Here is a 26,482-nt window from a genome sequence, read left to right on the forward strand (position 1 = left end):
ACTGGTCACAACAATAGGAAAACCAACATTTGTGAGACTGTGGCCAAAGGAAAAGTGAGCCCAACAGAGACAGGTTTGGATTACTCCTATAGACACTAAAAAGTTACAAACAATCTCCAGATCTTATTTCAAAGCATTAGACAGAGGAAAGCAAAAAAAGGCAGGCTACTATAGACCAAACAGTCACATCTCTTAGCTCTTTCAATAATTTCAGCCTATCTCATGAAATCTTAGTTGTGCCTTATTTGAGAGGCCGAATAATGTTAAAAGATACAGGTTAGAAGGGGCAATTCCTATCTTCTCCCCTGAGAAGAACAAAAGGAGAGAGGCTTGAGACACGGCTAACGTTCTTTCATACCATCTTCGTGCAGCAAGGACTTGTATCTGAAATATTCTTAGACTGGTATCCCAGCAAGAAGCAGGTATTTATTTTAGCTTTATTCAGATAACTTTCAGATAGTTTAATTTGACGATAACATGTGTTAGGGTGGCAATAAGCTAGTAACAGTTAGTTAACTATTAATATTATCCAACTTAATCAATTTAACTATTAATATTATCTAACTTAATCAGTCTACTCTTATTGCCCTTGAATATCTATAGATTCTTTGTGCAGATCTATATCTCTGTTGTAATCATTATTATAGGTATAACAAACTTTTTCAAATTTTATATATCTTTAGCCAGTTCTAGTTCCTGTATTGTTCTTTCACTCTCCCTCCTTCCCTCCCTTCTCCTCCCTTCTCCTCCCTCCCCTCCTCCCTCCCTCCCTCCCTCCCTCCCTCCCTCCCTCCCTCCCTCCCTTCCTTCCTTCCTTCCTTCCTTCCCTTCATTTCCAACTTTTCTCCTTTAATTTCCTTCTTCAGTTCTTAACCAAAGCCCAAGATTTCTTTCTGTTTCACCCATACTTTTGGTAATATTAATCTAAGTTTCTAAATTTTCATTTAAGAGCTGTTTCTGTTTGCTAAAAATTGTTTTCATTTGGTCCTTCCAAAACTTTTTTAGCCCTTCTTCAACCTCTATCACCACCCAGTTTTCACTGTTGTAAATTACAGAAGCATGATCAATGAAATCTCTCCTTTCTTGCCCATTCAAGAGATGAGGTGACCATGGATCTCTAAGAAGGGTCACTGTAAAACTTGGTAGAACTGTCAATAATAGTTATGATTTACTAGCTAAGAAGATAGGAACATCATGGCAAAGCTGAAAAGGAAAGAATCAACATCTATTGCTGAAAACCATAGATCGATCTCACCTCTGATTCATCTGGCCAACTTGCAGAGCCTGGCTCACAGCAACATCCTTGAGCAACAACTTATATGTATGTCCTACTTACGGTGAGCTACTCACATGTGAGTAGACAGCCTAGGACAATGAGACCAGTACTCTCCAGCTATATATCTGGCCAGCTGAACAGTACCTGGCACATAATAAACGAATAAATGAAATAAGGAAGGGAATAAAAAGGGGGCCCAATACACCATCAAAGTAACAGGTGTTTTCAGCCATGAAAACACAGTAAGGAGACTTTCCTATTTGTGGTAATATGTAGTAAAAAGCTATTAACTTTAATGCTGATTCTTCTTTTCCTACCCTCATCTTGTTTTATAAAGTCAACAATGACTGAATAAAGAAGATGAGGAAGAACTATACTTAGACTTAGCAAGAGTGGCCAAGACAGCAATGTTATAGAGGTGCTAAGAGACTATGAGGAATATGTGGACAGCTGGCCATCCTAGTCAATGTTCTAAAGGAAAATCACACAGGATTCCTTGATTGGTTCAGGCACTGATTTATAATGTATATTTTTTGGGCTATGATAATTTTGAATGAACCAAGAGTTGGACTGGTTCAAAGTAATTATACAGTAATCCACTGTGTGCTGAGCACTAAACTAGGAACCTGTTTTAATTGATCTTTTTAGGATATGAAAAATCAGACTCCCTTGGAGCTCACTACCACCTAATGGAAAAAAAATAGAATGTAGCTTCTCCTCTATTTCTTATTACTGGGTAGGTCATGAATATTACTACTACTTATTACAGCTTTCACTGTCTACTGTATCTTTCAAATATATCTGTCATGACAGAATGTAAAAAGAAATAGTTAGGCTATGGATTTTAAAACTGCTAGGCAACATAGCTATCATTAAAAGGGTTTGCTCAGACTAGGTCTCTTTCTTGAGACTATTCTCCCTTAGCTAGGCAAGACCATAAGAAAAGCAAGAAATGCACAGTGGCCAGAGCTGAAATCCAAAGGGTATCCATGGGCAATACACATATAAGAAATATACATAATAATGTAAGTTAATGAGTCTGCTCAGAGACTCAGTCCATTACTGTACCTCATTCTGAGGCGTTGAATTATCCGTCAGCATCACATGAATCAGTCTGGGATCTACAGATTTGATCTCACCACTCTATAGTAGAAGCAGGATAACAGATATTATGAAAAGGAAGAAAAAAGATTTAATACCTTGTTCACTAAAGACAAAATTATGTATTTTTCTAATCTGTGTAATTATCTTTGTATTTTTACTCCCATAGAAGAATAAAAGCTCTACCAGAGTAGGGATCTTTACTGTCCTACTCGGTGCCAGATAACATCTCAAACAAGGTCTGGACTATGGTAAGCATTCAAGTATTTGGTTCTCTTTTAGGGATGTTAATTTCAAATTCTGCATCTCTAAAACCTTCCTATTCTGTACATTACAGAAACCAAAAACCTTCCAAACTAATAATCATTAAAAACACCACTATAGCCCAGACGGCATGGCTCAGCTGTTGAGCATCAACCTATGATCTGGGCGACTGAGGTTCGAATCCCAGTCAAGGCACGTGCCCGGGATTGCAGGCTTGATCCCCAGCAGGGGGCATGCACGAGGCAGCCAATCAAAGACTCTCTCATCCTTGATGTTTCTATCTCTCTCTCCCTTCTCCCTTCCTCTCTCTTGAAATCAATAAAAATATATTTATAAAAACAAAAACAGCCCAGCTGGGCATGGCTCAGCGGTTGAGCATTGACCTAGGATCCAGGAGATTGAGGCTAGACCCCCATTAAGGGGCATGCAGGAGGCAACTGATCAATTAGGACTCTCTCATCACTGATGTTTCTATTGATCTCTCTCCCCCTCTCCCTTTCTCTCTCTGAAATCAATAAAGACATATTTAAAAAAAAATAACAAAACACCACTCTACTATTAAGTAATAAAAGCTCTTGGAAGGGACCAATTTGACATTGTCAGATTTAATGTGCATATTCTCTGACAGCAATTTCACACCTAGGAATTTATCCCAATAAATAATGTGAAACAGTGTACAATGCTATATGTTCAAGGATATTCACTGTGGCATTATATGTATTATTGAAAATACAGGCAATGATCTAAATGTCCATCAATTTTCGATTAAGTTAGTCATAATACATCCATCCAGTTGAATAATATGCATCTATTTTAAAAGGACAAGGCAGATTTCTATATATATTTACACAGAAAGACATAAATTTACAATTAAGTAAAAAAAGTAAATTATAGAAGAATGTATGATATATACCAAACAGTTAATGGTGGTTACCATTATGGATAGTGATATTTGCCTAGGGGGAGGGGTGGCTTTTGATATCTACTTTATATATGTCTATTGTTTGAAATTTTAAAATGAAGATTAATTAATTTAATATTTTTAAAAAAACTCAAATAAATTAAAAAAATCACATGCTTATATACACATGACTGCTAAGGGCATATCTGAAATCAATTCAAAGATAAACACAAATCTGTTTGCTTCAAAGCACTCATCCAGTGTTTTTCCTACAATTCTCCAAGTAGCTCTAGATGCTATGCTTTTTGTTTACTTCATTAGAAACAATTTTTCCAGTATCTAAGGGAGAGGGGCATAAGTATTACAAAAGCAAATGCTAACTAGATTTTTAACTACTATTAACCTTTATATGATAAAATGATAATAGCACTTCGCATTTGTATGTTGTTTTACAGATTTCAAAGCACTTTCAAATACGTTATCTCACTTCCCAACAGTGCTGAGATCAGTGTGTGTGTGTGGGGGGGGTAATACCTAATTAACTAATTTACATATGACAACAATGAGGTTAAGAAAGTTGAAAAGCCTTTCTTCTCAAGGTCATAGTCATTAAACGATATAATCCGATATGGAACCCAAATCTTCTTACTTGTGAAGTGCACCCTTTCTCTACACCTCCCTGTTAGATGAAATAGCACCTAACACAAAGCCTTACCTCAGTTATAGAAACATCCATAAGACGAGTAATGGAATCTTGATGGCTTACAACACCATAGAGCCAACTTTCTTCCCCCTCGGGCTGGTATACTTTGACCCTGTGACCTTGAACACTGTAGGGACCTAAAAGAGAGATCAGTCAGTTTCAAATATTTTTGGCTAAGCTATATTTCATAATTATTTCTAAATGCAGAAGGAACGCTATATGGTGTAAATAACTGGCACTTTCAGTCTTCTCCTATAGAGTTGAATAAACGAGCAATTTCAGATTTATCATACTTAGTAATTAAAAAACACACAATATAAATAGTTTCCCCAGTGACCTTTGTAAATTCAGTTTATTTAGAAATTTCTTAGATCCTACCAGGCCTCTGATTTCACCTTACCTCAATCTTCCCATTATAGATTACAGGGAAGAGAAAGGAAACTTATAACTCAAAAACTACAGGTAGGCCCTAGCCAGTGTGGCTCAGGGTTAAGAGCGCTGGCCGGAGGACTGAAGGGTCTCGGGTTGGATTCCCAGCCAAGGGCACATACCTTGGTTGCAGGCTCGATCCCTGGCTCCCATCGGGGCACATGTGGGAGGCAACCAATCAATGTGTCCCTTTCACATCGATGTTTCTCTCTCTGTCTCTCCCCCTCTCTTCCACTCTCTCTAAAAAACCAATGGAAAAAATATCCTCAGGTGAGGATTAAAAAAGAAAGAAAAAATTACAGGTAGTATGAAAATGTACTCAGATCTGACACATATATAAAAAAAAGTGGGAGGCCAGTAAGTTGAATGGACTATTTTGTTAAGTAAGCATATGAATGATACATAACCATTTACACTCTGCTACCTGACTTTCAATAACAGTAGGTAGAAAATTCAATTTATGAGGTTTCCAACCTCTACACTAATAATAGTCTGAACAAATATAGAACATGTCTTCCTAGGAACAGAGTTTCAAAGATATTACTTTATCAACTGGTAACATTACCCTGCAATTTCAGCTAACCCTGAAAGGAGGACAGTTCCTCTCTCCTGCTTATCTTATACATTTGAGACTATATAGCTAAATCATTACTTATTTTAAATTATCTCTCAGAGCTATAATTAAGCTTCCTTTATTTTTCTATACATACTCATATAACATCTCCACCTCTCATTCTGTCCACTCAATTTTCTTCTCTCTGCTATCAATTTTTCCTCACATTCTTTCTTCCCCATACCTTTCCTTGATTATTAAACATCATTTTATCCTGATACTCTTTTTCCCTAAATAGGCCAGTGTACCTATTCCTACCTTTACCTGTTTAGATTTAGTTTGACAAAAGAAAACCAAAGACACTATACTTCACTGAAAATCATGATCATGATGAGGTTCAGAAAGAAAGAAGAGTGGAGGTATAACATGAAGGGAAGGATAAATGGAGCAAGTCTACCCTTTGTGGAGAATCTTGGGGAAAATGTATCTGAACATGAAAAAAGGTTAATAATTCTTTCCTGTTTTCATTCTTAAAAAAATAACATGTTTTTAATGTGAACGAGTCTGTGGATACCTTCCTTTATGAATTAATCTTGCACTCTAAGTTGTTATCTGTTGTTGTCAATAGTCTTTAGTTCTTGAGATCCTTATAGACAGTAAACTCAAGAAGAGCAGAGATTTTCTAGCTCATAGTTATATCACCAGTACCTTAACATTTTGTCTACAAGGTCAGTCCTTAATGATGTTTAAGAAAAGAACAACAAAACAAAACTCACAACAAAACTATGTATTATGAAACCTAATACAAAGAGGAAACAGTAGTCTGAGCAAGATCCTATTTTTCTAATCTATTCTAAAGAGTCACCTAACTGGAGATACTCTTGACTTTACCCACAAAAAGAAGACAAGTTCAGATATTTAGAATTGCACAGTGTCCTCCCCACTCTATCACTTTCAGCAATGACCATACACTTGATTCAGAATTCAGGGATAGAAGACTACCTGTTCTTACCTCGGCTAAATATCTCTTGTAGCTTTTGGTCACTGATCAAAGCATTAACTGTTTCTCTCAGTGCAGCGTGTTCCAAAAGAATCTGGTTTTGGCTATCTGTTCCCATCTGGTAAAGATAAGAGAAGAAAACAACTGAATGTTACAATGAATAGCAATAATATCTAACCAGCTGAGAAAAATCATACCCCCGAGGAGTTTTATATCAACATTTGTCAAAGAATGTCTGTAAAACCCTAGTCTCATGAGATGTCTGCAAAAAATAAAGATGCTAAGATCAGTTAGGTTTAGGAAGCATTATATACTCTATCTTTCTACATACAACAGCATATGAAAGGCTCTAAGAAGACAAATAGAAAAAAAATCTGTTTAGGTCAGTATTTGTCATACTTATTTGACCACAAAACATTTTATTGCATATAAATCTTTTTGCTTATTTTGATATTTATCCAACATACACTAAGTGCCTGCCCATATATAAGCACTAGGGTTACAAAGATGTGATAAAGCAAGGTTGATAAAAGAGAGTGAGGCCTAATGAGGGAGAAAAACCTATCAACAAAAAATCATCATTAACATATCACAGAACAGAGTTTAGAAAATACTTCTCTTAGCTGCCTCAGTAAGATAGCAAAACTAGAAGCCTCCTAATTTTTAACCTTCAGACAGTAACCCTTACTAATGAGAAATAAATATTAGCATCCATAAATTCTGAAACTCTAACTCAGATTCTAGTCTGTTTAAACTATCAACTAAAGATATACCTAAGCTCTTCAATATTTAATGTTGCTCAGAATCAGCACAAACTCCCAGTCGCCCTGTCACTGACACAAGTGTAGGCCTCCTCAGACTCAAGTTATAGAAGCAACCACCTCTGGGAAGCCACCTCTTTCTTCTGAGGAAGCCTGTAAAATTGTGGTCTTAAGTGCAAAGTCTTTTTAGGGTGGGGTGGGGTGTGCAGAAGAAAGAAGCCTCAGCTATCAAATGTATTTTTCAAGGAAGCAGAAAAACTGTAAAAGGCACAGGGAACTATTGGGGGGAAGTACTTTAATGCTAAAAGAAAAATGGAAACACCTTATTTATAACCAACAAGAAATTAACAAGGAGAGAAATAAGTTTAGGATTAGAGCAAGCGTTATGTACCTGGAACAGATGCAACCCATTAGTATCTGACAGGAAACGAAGCTCTCGATCCACAAGGTATTCAACTGGAACCACAGAACCCAAACCGAGTTTATCTACCAGGGGAGTGAAAGTCTGTGAAGTACAATAAGAAATTGATTAGAACTTGGAAAAGAAAATAACAATTCAACCAAATCTCTAACTTCAGAAAAAATATCCATTATTAATAGATCTTTCACACTAGTAAATACAGATAAGCTAAAGCATAAGTCTTTGGAAACATTCTGGACCTAACATCTGCCCCTCAAATAATCACAGAAAGCAAACCAGAGCAGAAAGTCCGCATGTGCGTGTATATTTACAGCTAAAGGGGGAAGAATGAGAAATTTCTCTTTTTCTCCAGGGATCTGACTAATCCTGAAGCCTGGCTTCACGAGGGCTAACTTAACATTAAATTCCCACAATAAAGAGTTACACCAGCCCAGCCAGTGTTGCTCAGTGGTTGAATGTCAACCAGTGAACCTGGATATCGTGGTTCAATTCTGGGTCAGGGCACAAGCCCAGGTTTCGGGCTTGATCCCCAGTACGAGGTGTGCAGGAGGCAGGCAATTGATGATTCTCTCTCATCAATGATGTTTCTGTCTCTCTCTCCCTTCCTCTCTCTGAAATCAATTAAAAAAAAAAAAAAATTAAAAAAATCTGCATAAAAAAAAAAGTTACGCCATTATCATCTCTAGAACTCCTGAAATCTTTGTGAGATTTCTAAAATAATCACTGGTATAAATATGCATGAGTAAATTCATTACTGTTTCATAAATAAATAGCCAACAAAGTCACCCAGGGACCTGTATCTGGTCTGAACTTCTTTTAAAAATTCAATTGGAAAGTGGTCTTAAAAACAAATGAAAAAAGACAGTGTAGCAAGTGATCATGTTATATAATCAACAGGTAAAAAATATTTGTTCTGAATATTATTTATTTAATTTGGTTAGCCACAGAATTTAGATTTATTTTTTTTAGATTTTAAAAAAAAGTAACCATTTATGCCAATACTTTGTCAACAAGGATAGATACAAACAAATGGATACTCTCAGAATTATTTTTTATAGCACTATTTTGTCTGACTTAAAAAACCAAAACTTAATAATTTTAAAAAAAGTTTAAGCACAAGCAACAAAAGTAAAAGTAAACAAGTGGGAATATACCAAACTATAAAAAATCTTCTGCATAGCACAAGAAATAATCAACAAAATGAAAAGGCAACATAAGAAACGGGAGATGTCCTGGCCAATGTGGCTCAACGGTTAGAGCGTTGGCCCAAGCACTGAAGGGTCTCACAGGTTTGATTCCTGGTCAAGGGCACATACCTGGGTTGCAGGTTCGATCCCCAGCCCAGGTTGGGGCATGTGCAGGAGGCAACCAGTTGTTGTGTCTCTCTCATATCAATGTCTCTTTCTCTCCCCTCCCCCCTTCACTCTCTCTAAAAAAATATAAAAAATAGAAAATATTTGTAATCATATATCTGATAAGGGGTTAATATTGAAAATATATAAGAAACTCATACACAACTCAATAGAAAAAAAACCAAATAATCTGATTCAAAATTCAGCAAATCACCCAAATAGATATTTTCCCAAAGATATACAAATGGCCAACAGGTACATGAAAGGGACTCAACATCACTAATCATTAGGGAAATGCAAATCAATGCACAATGAGATCACCTCAAGACCGTCAGAATGGCTATCATCAAGATAAAAGATAACAAGTCCTGGCGAGGATGCAAAGAAAAGGGATCCCTTGTGCACTGCTGGTGGGAACGTAAACTGGTACAGCTACTATGGAAAACAGTATAGAGGTTCCCCCCAAAATTTAAACATATAACTACCATATGATCCAGCAATCCTTCTTCTGTGTATACATCTGAAGGAAATTAAATTAGTATCTCAAAAAGATATCTGTACCCCCATGTTCACTACAGCATTATTACAATAGCCAAAACACAGGAACAACCTAAGTGTCCAGTGACGGGATGAATGGATAAAGAGAATGTGTGTGGGTGTGTTATTCAGCCATAAATAAGAAAAAAATCCTGCCATTTGCAACAATATGGATGAAACTTGAGGGTATTATGCTCAGTGAAATAAGAGAGAGAAAGACAAACACTGTACGATCTCACTTACATGAAATCTAAAAAAATTGAACTCATAGATACAGAAAGTAGACTGGTGGTTGCTACATGTGGGAGGAGTGGAAGAAATGGGTAAAGGTGATCAAAGGGTATAAACTTCAGTTATAAGATGAGTCAGTTCTGGGAATCTAATGTAAGAATGGTGACTATAATTAACAATACTGTATTGTATACTTTAGAGTTACAAAGAGAATAAATCTTAAAAGTTCTCAGCACACACACAAAGGTAACAATGTGAGTCAATGGCCATGTTAACTAATATTGTGGTAATCTTTTCAGAATATATATGTATATCAAATCATGTTATACACAAACTTAATACAGTGGGGGTTTTTTAATCCCCACCTGAGGATATTTTTTCCCCATTGGTTTTTAGAGAGTAGAAGGGAGGGGGGAGAGAAAGAGAAATATCCATGTGAGAGAGACACATCAACTGGTTGCCTCCCGCACTCGCCACAACCGGGGTCTGGGATCAACCTGCAACTCAGGTACGTGCCCTTGACTGGAAATCGAACCCATGACCCTTTGGTGCGAGGGCAGATGATCTACCACTGAGCAACACTGGCCAGGACAATACAATGTTATATGTTAATCAGATTTCAACAAAGCTGGAAAAAAATAAAATAGTTTCTATGGGAAAAGAATACTTTAAGGATTATAAACATTGTTTCATAGCCTTACTATGAGAAAACACTAAAGATGAAAAATTTTTTAGAAACAAAAAGTATCAAGTATTATCTAATATAAAAAGTTTCAGAAGACACAGGAGAAAAGATCTCTCCCAATTTTTGCTTTGGTAACTTCAGAATAAAAGTGTGTTAAAAGCCTGGTGTTTGGGCAATTCTAAAGAGTTTAACTAGCCCTAGCCGGGTTTGCTCAGTGGTTAGAGTTGGTCCATAGACTGAAGGGTCCTAGGTTCGATTCCACCCAAAGGCACATACCTCAGTTGCAGGGCTACATGAGGGCGGAGGCAACCAATCCATGTGTCTCTCTCACATAAATTTTTTTTTTCCTCTCTCCCTGCCCCCCCTTCCACTCTTTCTGAAAACCAATGGAAAAAATATCCTCAGGTAAGGATTTTTTTTAAGAAGAGTTCAACCATAGTTCACAGTATAGAATAAAGTCCAAATATATTCCTAGTCAATAGAGTCACTCACCAGGGCTGGCCACTGTGCAATTGAGACTCGAGTGCCCTGGACAAGGACAGGGTCCTTTCGGGGTGCCCATACTAGAGAGCCTTCCAGCAGAAGCACAATGACTTCTTCAGCATGAACTTTAACCCAGGAGTGTTGCTTCCAGTTACAGCCATCGAATTCTACAAAGATCTGCAAAAAGAGATAAAAAGCAGTTTGGAGGTCACACTTGGAAAAATCCCACACTATTATATATAAACAAACATAAATCCCATTTTCAAGAACTATGAAAAATTCTACTAACTGTTTTTAAGTTCTTTTCATGGATTTCAATAAAAACCAATCTTACTTCAGAGCCAGATAGCTAGTCTCAGTCTCACTCTGAAAGCGGGGACAAAAATGAAGGAGGCATGCGTTATCCACAGTTAGTAATTTTAAGCTATGATCCTACTGAAATTTGTAACTCTTAAATTTCCAATTCACATCTATGCACACTAGCTGGGGGCTTACTATGTATAAGGCACTGCCATAGGTTCAGGAATACAAAGAGAAATCTAGCACATTTCCTGGTCTCAAGGAACTCAGAGTCTAAAAGTTAGGAAGAAATCTTTTACACTTCTACTGACAATGACTATGAACTTCTTTTATTAATTTTTTGAACGGTGATATATGCACATGATACAAAATTGAAAAGGATAAACACAGAAAAAAGTTGCCCTCCTAGTTCTGGATTTTTAAAGTACCACTGCCAGCCCAGCAGGGCATGGCTCAGCACTTGAGCATCGGCCTAGGATCCAGGAGATCACAGTTCGATCTCCAGTGAATGCACATGCCAGGTTGAGGGCTCGATCCCCAGTCGGGGGCGTGCAGGAGGCAGTCAATCAATAACTCTCTCATCACTGATGTTTCTATCTCTCTCTCCCCCTCTCCTTTCCTCTCTCTGAAATCAATAAAGATATATTTAAAACAAGTAAAAATAAAATAAAGTACCTCTGCCAGCAGAGGCATGCTGCTGTCACAATGATGCTTTGCTTCCTCCCAGAAGAGACATTCCACTTTTTGAGATACACTTAAGTAGGCATTGTAAGTTTGTGTGTTTTTTTTTTTTACATGAAACCACATTTTTTTAATAAATAGTATGCTTAGGTTTGGCTTTTCCATATAAATTCTGACTTAAGAGAATGTTCAACAAATACAGAATAAATAGCATATATTTATGCTATTTATAAGCAATAGTACATATGCATATAGACATCAATATTTAGAATAGATAAGTCCAGTGCCTAAAATATACCTGGTAACAAAAGAAGGGCTAAAGTATTTATTTATATTCCACTTAATTTTCAAAGAATTTCAGTTGGCTTTTGGGAAACACATGCAATAAAATGATAAAACAAATTTTAAAAATCAGGGCCAAGCAAATTACATCAGGAAGTCAACTGCCAAAGTGTAAAAAGGGAAAACTTAAGCAGGCAATAAGGATCTCTACAGTTATATAATCAAATAATAAATTTGGCTCTGAACTTTCTTTTTAAAGGCCAATCTGAAAACAGAGAGGTCAGCTGCAGTTCTCACTGTCTAAAAGGGAAACATAAAGCAATTACTCAGGGAAGCAACCCCTTCCCAACCACTTGGCTCTCTTAAGAAATTTCTCACATGGAGTTTCCTAAGGCAACAATGAGTGATGTAGAACAACGTCAGAATCCCCAAAGCAGCGACTCCCAACTGGGAACCACGGAATTACCAGAAGATCTGTAGGTACTAAGGGCACAAAGCATTTCCTACAGACTGACCACTAGAGCTCTTGTACATGTATGTAATATTATTTTCCACATATGATTATATAATGAATAAAATTCAAATCCATTAAAATTGTTACTGAGTTCATAATAGCTCTTGTTGGTATATATGTTCTCATCCAGTCAACATAAAAATTAGTTACAGCTATATGGAAATTCAGGATATTTATATTTTAAAAGTGTGGAGCCATTCATTGCTCAGTAGCCTAGCAAGGCTTAATTTCATCACAGGAAATAAATACTTGTGAAATGCACTGCTAAAAAGTTATCCCAGAAATTAAATTCATTATATAAAGCTCTAGTTTTATTATTTATAATATACTAAGTAAGCTTCACTTCTACTTAAAAAAATAAAAAATAAAAAAGATGGGGAAACAAGGCTCAGAAAGAAGCATGATTTTTTCAGAGAAAGAGAACACTGAACTGCACTGTATTTAATATATGAATATATTTAATATAATACATACATATGTGTTCTAAGAGAATAAAATACAACTTAAGTAACTGGCAGACAACTAGAAGAGTGGTGTTTAAGTGCAGACTCAGGCACCAAGAAAGGCAGTCCCATAGTAGCACAATGAACAAAGCTTGGGGCTTATAATCCAGGAGGCTTGGATTTGAATCTTGACTCCACGCTATATTAATTACAAAACTTGGACAAGTCACTCTTCCTTCTTTAAGTCTTGGTTTCCTCCCTTGTGATAAGGCACACCTGTCTTACCTCATAGACTGGTTGTGAGAATTAAATAAATGGATTCAAAAGCAATTTGGTGAATGGCAAAGCAGTATTTGGACTATAATATGCCATAAGATAAACAGAAATAAAGTCAAATAAAGTGTGGGGGAATTTCAGAGGCAGGAGAGATCACTTCAGGTGTGCAGAGGGACTGATGCTGCGGAGGGACAAAAAAAGTCCCAGCAAGTTCTAGGAGGCCAGGAGCTACCACATACTGTGGGGAAGGGGAGGGAGCTGAGGCCAAAAAGACTGAGTCAATGGGAAAGAACACTGAGCTTCATCCAGCTGCCAATGGGACATGTGTGTGTGTGAGTGTGTACATATGCAACTGCCATTATAAGTTCAAATTGAGGTCAAGATATGAACAGAGCAGTTGGTTATAGGAAAACTCAGCTAGCTAGCAGGGAGTGTAGATGGATTAGAGGGGAGGGGAAATAGGGAGTGGGGTTTTTTCTTTTCATAAATTTTTTATTGACTATATTGGGGTTACATTAGTTAAATAGGTTTCAAGTGTACAAGTCTATAATACATCACCTGTATATTGTATTGTGTGTTCACCATCCATAGTCTGGTATCCTTCTGTCACCATTTATTCCCTTTTTACGCTTTTCCACCTGCCCCCGCACCCCCTAGGGAGTGTTCTTAACATGCATGACCTAGAGTGGGAGCAGTCTCCTGCTCCTGAGAATCCAAGAGTCCTATCAAAACCTGATAACAGTCTGGATATAAGGAAAAGGGAAATTTTAAAAATTACTTGGATTTTGAATCAGAGACTAGGAAACAGTACTGCCATTACATAACTGATGTCAGAGGTAATAGCTAAAGGCAGATGCCTTGCAAGCCATGAAAAGAAACATGGAGTGTTCAATGCCCAGGCTGAATCTGACCCAGATTGACAGTACTCTACTGAGTATCACTTAGAAAACCAGAGGCTGAGGCTCCATGGTGACTGAACAGCTAGGTGCCATGCTACAGTTCCAATCTGCCAACCACTTTAAAAGTCAACATATGAGTCACAAAATTCTAAATCATATCAATACACAAATATAAGAACAACACTAAAAGAAGTCATTGTACTAAAACTGTCACAATTTTTATTCTTTGTACTTAAACATGAAAAAACTTAATATTCAGGAATCCTACCATCACCTATCTGAAAACATCAGGGAAAAGCTGAAATATTTGAAAGCCAGATTTCACCTAATTTAAGGGTAATTATCTCTTAACCTGCCTGGGCAAAGGATATGGAATAAAGTGTTTAACTTGACAACAACCACAGTACTGTTTGCTCTGGGATCAAACAACAGCTCCAGGCTAACAATACGAATTTGAGAGCAATATGGAATGTGGATATATGTAAACATGTTCTCCCAACAATAAGGCTTACTTCTGGCCCTAGAACTGTGCCTCACGTCCAACTAGAGTAATGAAAAGAGTTAGAACATGTAAGGTAAAGAATCATTTCAGAGCAAAGCACAGAGAACACAAACTGGTACAATGGCAGTGGGCCAGACCCCAGGACAGGAAGAAGGGTTATAAACTAACAAAATTCAATGGTAGTGGTTGAATTGAGTCAGAGATGGTCAAGGCAAGTTGATAATCTGAACAGAACAGGACTAAAACAGTTTAAACTGATTTTTTTAAAGTCTTAAATCCTGGCTGGTTTTAAAAAGCCTTAAGCTCCAGCTCAGTCAACTGATTAGGTGTTTGTCCCCATGCACCAAAAGGTTGCCAATTTGATTCCTGGTCAGGCCACATGCCTGGGTTGTGCGGGCTCGACGATCCTGGGTAGGGGGTGTGCAGGAGGCAGTCGATCTCTCTCCCCCCCCCCAAAAATCAATTAAAAAAATTTTTTTAAGTCTTAAAATTTTTTTCTATTAGAGAAGTAGCAAATAGCACTTCATGCTACAGCTAAAACCCATGGACAAGATATAAAATATTTCATTAGTTAAGGAGAGTTAGTGGTAAAACTCTTGCTTTCATTTCAAAATTCCTTTCCTGGTCTATGTGATTTACATCCATTTTAGTGACATTAAACTCAAGTAAATTCCTTTTCTTTTGTTAACTTTTAAAAAAATTCATTTTAGAGAGTGGAAGGGAGAGAGAGAAACATTGATATAAAAGAGAAACATCTATTGGTTGCCTCCCACACGCATCCCAACCAGGAATCTAACCCACAACCTGGGTATGTGCCCTGACAGGGAATCAAACCTGCCACCTCTTGGTGCATGGGACAATGCTCCAACCAACTGAGCCACACCAGCCAGGGCTCAAATAAATTCTTTAAAAGTCAATAAGTTACCCTAAGTTTGATAAAATCAGATGGCAATAATCAGAATAATATAGGCCTTCACGTTTATTATGTAATCATGTTATCATCAGTTTGGATCCTAGTTCTCCCTAAGGACATTCGTACTACAATTAATAAAATTATTTTATTCACCCACTCAACAAAAACAGAATGCCTCTTCTATATGTTTGTGCAGCACCAAGAATATCAAGGTGAATAAGGTAGCACTTGGCAGGAGGGACTCACAACCTAGATGAGTCAACAGAGAGGTACAGACATTTTTACAGAGCTATGTAATGAGGGCAATAATAAAGATTTGAATATGCTGTTAGGCTAGAGAAAGGCACCTGCCTTGGGAAACTAGAAAAGTTTCAGAGGAAGTAGTAGTATACAAGCTGGGTCTTAAAGGACAAGCTGCATTATTCTGGCAGAGAAGGTAAAGAAAGACTTTCCAGCAGGTGCAAAGGCAGAGAAACATAAAGGCAGACTGAGTGCTCTAGGAGGAGGAAGAGAGTACTAAACAAGCTGTAAAGGCTTTGATTGGCATGTTAAAAAGATATTAAATTAAAACCGGTGGCAAAGGTCTCTTGTTCAGCCAGCAGAGTGTTTTCTTTTGTTGATTTATTTTTAATGTGCATCTGTAGACAGTGTCTATACTCTCCAGTTGTCAATCCCCCTTACAGTCTTTGGTCTGTCACCCAGCTGTGCCTCACAAGCCTGGTGCCTGAAAACACACGAGTTTATGTTGCTTGCTACAGGCCCTGGAAGAGCCACTCATGGATTTTGTTTTGGTCAGTCCCCACCTGAGGATATTTTTCTATTGCTTTTTAGAGAGAGTAGAAGGGAGGAAGGGAAATATGGACATTGACTGGTTGCCTCCAGGACGCCCCTGACCCACACACCCCAACTGGGGCCAGGGATCTAACTTGCAACCCAGGAACCAGTGACCCCCTTGGTCGTCCGACCCGCGATCTAACCTCTGAGCCACATTGGCCAGGGCAAGCCACCAATAGTTTTAAGGGCGGGGAGAAAAACATGGTAAAATATGTTATAGACATATACTGCCATCTGGGGGGAAAAACTTCTCAGTATTGTTTAAATAGGAAATCAAAATAGAAATTACAAAGTACTTTTTATAATTAGGTGAAAGGCTAAAGAGACTTTAATCATACTATGGAGTAACATAAGAGACTTTTTAAAAATGAGGTATATCTAATAGCCTAATGTAAAAAAACCTCCAAGATATATTATATGGGAAAGAGCAAGTTGCAGATTATTAGGGAAGAAGAGGGCGGTTGGGGGACAGGAGGAGGACTGAGACAGGAGGATGTGAAGTGAGGGGAGTAAAAAAGACACCTACTAAAAAAGGGATCCTGGTGGCTAACTGAACTCAAATTAAAAACAAGCAAAACCAAACCAGCCTAGCAGCCATTTCTGCACACAAACTGCACTTCACGGAGAAGCCTGCACTGAACTGCCGGCCTGCAGTATGTTTCTGCCATCTGAGCCCGGCCTTATAAAGGAGTTCCTGGAATCCTACTTTAACCAATAGGACTGAGGCTTTCCCCATCCCATCAGAGTTGTGCAGCTCTGGCCAATCAGAGAGGCTCTCTTAAAACCAATCAGGACAGTGCCCTTTGGACCAATCAAACTGTGAGAATTTGGAGTCCTCCTTTGCATGAAGATGAACCAATCAGGAGCCAGGGGCAGGGACTGCTGTCCATGTAATCCCGCCCCCCCCCCCCCCAACCTAGGAGAGCGCAATTTCCTTTTCTACCGTGGACCGCTCTCGTTGGCTGAACTGAAACACCAAAGTGAAAAGCTGTTCCACACTAAGTGAAGTTTCCTTCTTCACTGCACCTCTAAATTTGGGATTCCTGTTGGGTGTTGAACTGACACCAATGACCATCAGTTGGCAAGGGGTAATACTTTTTAGGCCTTAACAGTAAATAGTCCTCCTTTTTTTCCATTAAAATATGTATTCACATATTACTTTCATAATTAAAATTTTTAAAAGGAAGAATTAATTTTGGGATCAGGTTGGAAGATAAATTATAGAGGGAAGAAACTGAAGCAGGAAGACCAATTACAAGGCAATGATAGTCCAGGAAAGAAATGAAAAAGACCTAAATCAATAAGACTGTATGAATAAAAAGCAAACTGTATTTTAGAAATTAGAGATAAAAATAACTGAACATGGTGATGATCGTGAGAGGGAAAGGAAATGGAAGACTAACTTCTAAGTTTCTTAAATTTTCTTATGATTTTGCAGCCAAGGTGGAGAATAAATGCATTTCTAGAATACTGCTGTTTTCAAATAAAAATAATTTTCCATGGTTTCTTGATCAAAAGATAGCTTTCTGAGAGTGCATCTTCATTACCGTACATTTAGAGAAAAAAAGAGAGTGCTTTCTAACAATTATCTCCATTTTTTTCTACTGGCTAACATCCTCAATAAATTAAATGTTAAGTACTTGAGTAGCACAGGGATAACCTGAATCAAAACTCAAGCATATATAGTGCTTTTAGGGGCTGTGAATCATAAAGATCTAGATTTGTATTCTAACTTCCCCATGTCTTAGCTTATAGCCAGGAACCAGTTACTTTAGCCTCTTTGAGCCTCACTTCCTTTCCTATAAATAGGGACAGTTTAAGTACCTCAAAGGATTGTCATAGGATTAAATTAAAGCACAAAATGCCTAGCAGACCATGGGCTCCTGATAAGCAAGCATTCCTTAAGCAAACTCATACTACTAGTCAGATTATAAATTGGTATGACTGAAAAAAACTTTTTAAAATTGCTATTACTATATCAAGAATCCTAAATGTGTGTGTATGTTTCCATAATACCACTACTGGCATTAATCCTAGGAAATAACCCTAAACATAGAAAAGACTTTCTTCACGAAAATGTTCATCACAGAATTATTGATAAAGCCTAATATCTGCAACAATTTCACCATCCAATGAAAAGGGAACAGTTAAATAAATTATCCAGGCATAAAAAATGATAAGAATTTGTTACAGAGCACTTATTGTTTTCCTTTTAGTTACAAAAGCAATACATGTTACCTGTGGAAAATACAGAAGCACCAAGAAAATGAAAATCACTCATAATACAAAAGCTTTTAGTAGTACAGGAAAATAACTGCCACATTAAGTGAAAAAGCAAAATTCAAAATTGAAAATACAATTCACCTTTTAACAATTCTAAAAAAAAGATGAGCAGAATATGTATCAAAATATAAACAACAGTCTGTAATAAGTTGTAACACTACTGGAAATATTTTGTTGTTACTAAAATAACTTGTACATTTTGTACAACAGGCATGAATTACTCCAGAATCAGAAAAACAAAACATCTAGTGCTTCTAATTTAACAACCCAGATGTAAATCACAAAAACCAATGGACAATGTACCTTGGGTTGGGGTCCCAAATATGATTCCAATAATGTCAAGACAAAAAAGTTAGTAGTGAGTCCATATTAATAAAAATATATAAAAGAAAAAAGCTTAAAGATCAATCATAAACATAACTGGGGGCTATCGAGTAAAAATTCTATAATAAATCAGAAATAAAAGTTAACCTAATACTGGCTTCTAAATATTTTACCTTTTAAGTTAGGGTGATCAGAGAAGCCCTTTCAAACTAGTAATAAATGAATGTGCTCCCTTTTTTCTTTCATTAATCCTCACCCAAGGATATTTCTTCCATTGCTTTTCAGAGGGCGGGGCAGGGGAGGCCACTGATGTGAGAGAGACACATGGATTGGCTGCCTCTAGCCTCCAACCAAGGTACACGCCCTTGGCCAGAATCAAACCCAGGACCCCTCAGTCCACGGGTCGACGCTCCAACCACTGAGCCAAATGGCTAAAGCTATGCTCCCTGTTCTTGATAAACTTACAACCTAGTGGGGGAGATAAGTTATATATCTTGTTATGTATTTATAACAAGAAAAAAATTAGATAAATATTCAAAACCAGGTATCCACAAAGTGCTAAGAGCAAAGAAAAAAATAACACGTTTACTTTCAACAATAAAGATTAAAAAAAATAACAACAGTGGGGATTCAGAAAAGCTTTATAGAAATAGTGGAACCTAGAATAGACAGGCTGTCTTTTCTCTTTGTAGGATTTCGATGGAGGACATTAAAAGCAGAGGATAAAGGGGGAACGAAGCAACGGAAATGGGAGAGTACTAGGAAATGGAGGGTCACCACATCAGGGCAGCTTGTTCTAGATATCCTTTTGGCAACACCCAATTTTCCTTGTCTGATTTCTTTGCACATCAAGGATCCTTCTTATCTGTAATTTGGTCTGTTGAGTAGACCATAAGGGGGCTCTGTGTAGATCTCTGGATAGGTGTATTTCCCACTGTAAATTAATAACCTTGCATGTGGATTTACAAATCAGTCTCCAGAGAGTTTGGTTTGTGAGACTCAGTCTCCTAGGGCCTGATTACCCCTGAAGACACACAAAACAGAGTTTCTGACCTTGCAAAACCGAGAAATCACACTATATGAGTTGACGAGGGTAAAAGACACTCTGGCAGTAGGGACAGTGGGGAACAGGGGGTGCTTAAAAACCACCAGCCTGTCAAAGGCAGTGTAAAATTGAGAATCAGCAACAGGTGTTGTGTCCCCAGGGACTTGGGGAAGCAAAGCCTGCAGGAGCCCACCTCAGCTGTTGCTGAGAAAATCACTAACAGAAAAAGCCATGTTACTTACCCCACCATTTAGGAGGGTAGAGGGAAAACTAAATCAACCAGAACAAGTTGGGGATGAGAACCAAGGAAGTGCTAAAGAAAGAAGCCCCTGGCAGGTGGGGAGTTAGTGAAGCAACTGAGAAATAAATGGGCAATTAGGAGGAAAGAGCTGATTGTTCATAAAGGGAGAGGACGCTGGACAAGATGACCAGTGTATAATGTGCACAGTGCTGAAACAAACAGAATGCAAAGGCAAATTAAAATAGAGCTATTAAAAATTAGACAGACATATAAGACAAACAAACAAAAAAACTATATGAAGCACTTGAGTGGCTGAAAAACCCAGTGGTGGCTCAATGTTTCAAAAATAGACCCTCCTAAAAACAAAACAAAACAAAACAAAAACAGACCCTCCTGCTGTAAGAGTTAAGATAAAAAGTGTGCTTAGAGGGGTTCAAGTTTAAATGCTAAATATTCGTTTCTAAAATCTCATTATTTGAAGTTCTCCAAATTGTACACTGATCCACGAAAACATACTCTATTTACTTTAATAAACAGCATGATCTCAGATATCATTCAGATACTTATTTAACTTTTGGTATTTTTACTTTTTAATTTTTTTATCCTCACCGAGGATATTTTTTCCATTGATTTTTTAGAGAGAGTGGAAGGGAGGGAGGATGGGGGGGGAGAGAGAGAGAGAGAAAGAGAAAGAAAGAGAGAAACATCGACATGAGGAAGACACACTGCTTGCCAACCCGGGCTGGGGATCGAACCTGCAACCAAGGACGTACCCTTGATCAGGAGGTCGCGGTTTGATTCAGGTCAGGGCACATGCCCGAGGTTGCCGGCTTGATCCCCAGAAGGTGTGTGCAAGAGGAAGCCAATCAATGACTCTCTACCTCCCTCTTCCTGAAGTCAATAAAAACATATATTTTTTAAATGGTGATATAGCCCTGGCCAGTGTTCCCAGTGGTTAGAGCGTCAACCCATACACAGAACGGTCAAGGGTTCAATTCCTGGTCAAGGGCATGTACCTGGTTGCAGGTTCCATCCCCAGCCCTGGTTGGGGTGTGTTTGGGAAGCAGCCAGTAGAATCAATGTGTCTCACATCAGTTTTTCTCCCTCCCTCCCCACTCCCTCCACTCTCTAAAAATCAATGGAATAAATATCCTCAGGTGAGGATTAACAACAACAATAAAAATGGTGATATAAAATTTTATTTTTCTGTGTGGCAAAGCAACCCATAAAAAAAAAGTCAAAAGGCAGCCCTGCCCAGTTTGGCTCAGTGGTTAGAACATCAGCCCGAGGACTAAAGGATCCAGGGTTCAATTCCAGCCAAGGGCATGTACCTTGATTGCAGGCTCCATCCCCAGCCCTGGTGGGGACAGGAGGCAACCAATTGATGTGTCTCTCTCACATCAATGTTTCTCTCTCTCTCTCCCTTCCACACTCTCTGAAAAAGCAATGGAAAAAATATCCTCAGATGATGATAAAAAAAAAAAAAGTCAAAAGACAAATGAGAGAAAATAATTGCAACAAACTTGACAGGTAAAGGGGTTAATATCACTAACATGCACAGAAGTTGTACAGAGTGATAAGACAACACTCATTTTTTCAAATGTACAAAAGCCAGGCATAAATAACTCATAAAAGAAATATAAAAGGCCAATAAACACAGAAAAACACTTGTGGTCATGAAAATGCGAGATACTATTTTTCACCCATCAGATTGCCAAAAATGACAAAGACAATGACACCGATGACAGCAAGGGTTAAGGGACATAAGCACCGCTTACATACTCTGCTGGAAGGAGTATAAAATACTGTAATGTTATTGGAAAATAACCTGGCATTACCTAATAAAATAAAAAAAATACATACATATACTCCTTAACCCAACAGTCCCACTCCTGGATAGCTGAACTACAGAAACAAAAACTGTGATTACATAAAGAGATGTGTACAAGTATATTAATCACAACACTGATTGTAGTGCCAAAAAATTTAAATAACTTGAATGTCCATCATAATGGGGAACAATTGAATAAGTTATGGGTACAGCCATATTATGGAATATAATGTAGTTATCTAAAAGGGTAAGATCTATAGGTACTGATGCCCATAATATAATGTTAAATGGGGGGGGGAGCAGGCTGTAGATATTGTATAATATACCATTTGCTTAAAAAAAAAAAAAACACCCTATGCATATAAATGAATGTTTTTGTATGTTTTGTACCAGTATTAAGAAAAATGAGCAAAGACTTCTTCGGTAAGTTGAAGTTGGTTAGGATGAATATTGTTGGCTTTTCCTGGTATACTTTTGGTTTGACATTTTGCAAAATATAAATTTTGCTTTTATAACAATACAAGGAAAATCCACCTTTTTTTGGTGTGTTTTGTTGTAGCTTTTTAATCAACCATACCAACATTGTGAAGGTCTCAAGGTCTATGGAACTTACATGGACCAATAATGATTGAGGAACACAAAGAGGACACTGAGTTAGAAGAATTAGAGATAAATACATATAAATCCATTAAACTAATTTTGCAACAAAACTTTAAAAAGAAAAAAAAACCCAACAGGCTTATTTTGAAATATAAATAAAGCTTTTCTTCAGGTGGTGGTGGGGCTGTTTTAGATACTTAATCTAAAAATCTTAGTAGTTGTCAGCATGGCTTTGATGATGAAGATGCTCACCTATTAAACCCTTATCAACAAATCTCACAATCAACAGGATCCTCACTCTCCTTTTCTTCATATTTCATCTTAAAGTAGCACATGGCTTTGATATTGTTTTCCAAAAAAGTGTTCATTAAATGGATCAGGCTTATATTTTGAAAGATTTCTGAATCAAAAAGTATTGAGCAAGAGGATATTAATGGAACCTAAAATTGAGAAGTGTTTTCAATCACTTCAAAAACTCATTTATCCAACCCTCGATTACTCATCCTTAACAGGGGGCGCCCTGCTATGCATTACTCAAAACCAAGCATGCCTGAAAACATCTTAAACATAACTGAATGAAGATCTGCCCAATCGCAGGCCAGCTGCTTGCAAACTCCACCCTTGAGTACAGGAAGAACACTTTTGATTGGAAGGCGGTTGTGTTTACTACGGTGTGTGGTGCAAATTGGAAAGGCCCACATGTCTAGGGTCCAAAGGAAAGCTCTTTAATGAAAAAGCAAAACAAACGGCCAGTTCTGATCCTGTACTAGTCATTGTTATTAACAGGACCTCATCATAGCAACAGCAATTCTTGAGCAATTCTGCAAGCTGGTGAAAATTTCTAAAGACTAAGTTTTGGTGTTACTGTTTTCTCATCTATGTCCCTTGCTGTACATACAAGCATAGTGTATTCTCAATACCCAAATCTGCCTGTTTCTATATGCATACAGCTCTATACAAAACTTCAATATCCAATAATCATTGCAACTTTTACTTGGTCTGAAAAACAAATTCCATGGGCCCAATAGTAAAATTATTCAGTATTTAGCGTAATAGGTGTCCAGCATCTCAGTGAGCTTCAAAAACCTCTGCCCTTAGGGAGCCCAGCAAACAACAAAGTGAATGGGTAGCCATTTCAGGTGCAGAGCTCATTAGCAATTCATGTAATGGAGGAAACAACTTCTAGAATATAAAATCCAGAATGAAAAGCTAGGCCTTTCATCAAAGTTTGCACATAATGGTGGATCTTAAGTATGTTTTACATTCAAGGGGATAAATTACTTGATTTAAGAGGGACACTTCTCCCCCATCCCAATCTAAAAAGCAATCTACTAAAGAATGGAAATCTCCTTAATTACCATCCTCACACCCTTATATTCCTGATATCCTTGTACAAATTTGCCCCACTGAAGTCTCATAAATGTCCAAGCAGCCGTTTCTTACGTAGCATGGAGAAAGATCAAAGCAAGTGAACTCAAGCAGCAGAAGCAAAGCCTAAGCCGGCCACAAGTCAACCCATAAATCTTGCATATTGGGAGCTAACATCTCTGATCAAAAGAAAATTAATAACAGCAACTCACAATATAACTATTGAATCTCAGAAAATGCATCTGCGTTTATAGCGAACAAAACCTGCAGAAGCAAGTTCACCAAGAAAATTTACCTTCTGCCTTATCTATTACATTCCCAAAGAATCCTCCTATTTTTCACGGCCTTATCTCAACAGAGAAGCTAGGGCCGCTATCAAAATGAGGAACTCAAGAGGCTTGCCAAAGCTCAAAGACAGTATTTTTACCACCACATTAACAAAAATAGCACATCATGGTCCCGAATGCTTGTTAAGTTCTATTGCTGAACAACTTTAATCACAAAATACACCAAGGCAAGTATTCAAAAGCGGCCAAGCCCCAACGCAAAGTTTCAAAATAAAACCTCTTCCAAGGCTGCGGGAGTAGCCGAGTTGAGAGCAAAGACAGATCTCAAACTTATCAAAAACTGCAGCTCCTGTCACCCAGAAGGGCAAAGAGAGTGGAGCCCGACAGAATCCTAAGGGCTGGCCTTTCTGGAAACCGCCAGGCCGAGCTCGGCTCAGACGAGGAAGTAACTGCCAGATAAAAAAGCCCGGAGCAGCTCCAACTGCAGCCTCTGTGCCTCTCACAACTGCCCACATTCCCGCCCCACTCCGGGCTCCAGGAGGAGGGGAACAGGGCGCAGGTCCTCAGGAAGAGCCTGGAGAATTACAGGTCCGCGTCTTCCAGGGGGAGCGGCAGCACCGACCGAACTCTGAGGGGCCCGGGAGCCCAGGGTTCTGGAGCCTGCCCCGAAGGCGTGTTGGAGGGGGGGGGCTGGAAAAGGGTCGCTCAGGAGGCGGGGCCTGCCGGATGGAGGCAGCAGCTTCTGGCGCCCTGGCCGCCCCCGAGGGAAACCGGGGCGCGCACCCCAACGCGGAAGCCATGCTGGCCAGAACTCGGGGTGCTGAGAAGCCGGTGGGGGGCGCTGAGGAGATCTGGGGGCGCGGAACTGGGTCACCCCCACCCCACCGCCCCCTCACAAAGGCCCCCGGGGAGGCCGCCCGCAGGCCCCGCAGCCCCGGTCTCAAGTGCCCGCCTCGGCCGTCACTCACCGCTAGGTCCTGGGGCACCGCCCCGCTCATGGCCCGCACCGTGCCGGCCCGCCAGGCCCGAGTGCGCAGCGCAGGCCCCGGATCTCCGCCCGCCGCTGCCGCCGCCGCCGCCGCCGCCGCGGGCACCGAGGCCGAAGCCGAGGCCGTGGTGTCCGCGAACAGAAGCAGCAGCCGCTTGCCCACCGGGGAGGCCGCTGCGTCCGCCATCGCCAGGGCCGGCCGGACCCTCGCTCCCGCCCGCCGCCTCCCACCACCTTCGCCGCCGAGCGCCCGATCCGCCCGCAAGGCCTCCCTCCGCACCACCCGCGGCCGCGGCTCCCCCCCCACCCCACCCCCCCAACAGCCACCACCAACCACCGGCGCCGCGCAGCGCCCCCGGTGGCCGGGAGCGGACCCGCAGCCTGGGCCCCGCACAGCGCCCCCCGCGCTCCGGAGCGGGGTGGCAGCTCCGGGCCCCTCGCAGCGCTCCGCCCCAACCTCCCCGGGGCCTGCAGTGCCCCCTGCGTCAGGGAGGGGAATTGCAGTTTCGGTAGGGGTGGAGAATTGGGCGGGTCCTTCAGTCCCCAGGGCACCATCCAGGTCCCAACCTTCCTTCAGGGGGTCCCATATCAGAGGAGGTTTTAGCTTACCCTCCTCGGACACCCAAGACTTTTTACTGGGGTGGGGGGGCTGAGGGGCAAGGTACCTAAAGAGTGAATGTTTTCAGCTGATAAGTTAGCACTCAATACCGATTTCCTATCCTGAAAACATGCACTACCCTTTCTGCCATTCTTTTTTAGGAAACTTTCTCCCCATTGGTCCATTAGACAATATCTTTCTTCTCACTGGCCCATAACATAGTACCATCCCATTCTATACTACCAGGGTTCCTTTCCAACTGACCAATGTGTTACATCCATTGGATGTGATAATGCCACTCCTGAAACTGGCTGAAGGCCAATGAGCTTCCAACACCCTGTATTCTGGTATTCTGACTTAAACCCATAGAGCTTCTTCTCCTTCCAAGTTTGCCAATGTTATTAAATCCAAGTGTTTCTCAACTTTTAGGGGAATTGGAAAGGGACTAACAGCAGAGATTCTTTTTTCTGGTTCAGTAATAGAACCTCATCTTACCATGGAAGTAGTGGGACCGAGGACAAAGAAAACACCACTTCAATATGAATTCACGTTAAGTGTGGGAGATCGATAGCTCCT

The 26,482-nt window shown here is 39.4% G+C and overlaps 1 protein-coding gene across 2 annotated transcripts in view; it reads right to left on the reverse strand.

Annotated features, from left to right (window-relative positions):
* Window positions 1-25,589, reverse strand: part of KDM3B (lysine demethylase 3B) — a 61,871-nt gene extending 36,282 nt beyond the window's left edge. Inside the window, exons 1-6 of one of the 2 annotated variants that reach the window (XM_081136553.1) lie at window positions 25,289-25,589; window positions 10,707-10,874; window positions 7,380-7,493; window positions 6,240-6,345; window positions 4,258-4,382; window positions 2,345-2,419 (exon numbers count right to left, since the gene is read on the reverse strand). In XM_081136553.1, coding sequence (XP_080992679.1) covers window positions 2,345-2,419; window positions 4,258-4,382; window positions 6,240-6,345; window positions 7,380-7,493; window positions 10,707-10,874; window positions 25,289-25,495 — 795 coding nt within the window. In that variant the 5' untranslated portion in view covers window positions 25,496-25,589. The remainder of the gene's footprint in view (window positions 1-2,344; window positions 2,420-4,257; window positions 4,383-6,239; window positions 6,346-7,379; window positions 7,494-10,706; window positions 10,875-25,288) is intronic. The other variant, XM_081136554.1, reaches the window with a different exon arrangement.
* Between the last annotated feature and the right edge of the window lie 893 nt (window positions 25,590-26,482).

Source organism: Miniopterus schreibersii (genome assembly GCF_964146895.1).
Source record: "Miniopterus schreibersii genome assembly, chromosome: 4".
NCBI lineage: Eukaryota > Metazoa > Chordata > Mammalia > Chiroptera > Miniopteridae > Miniopterus > Miniopterus schreibersii.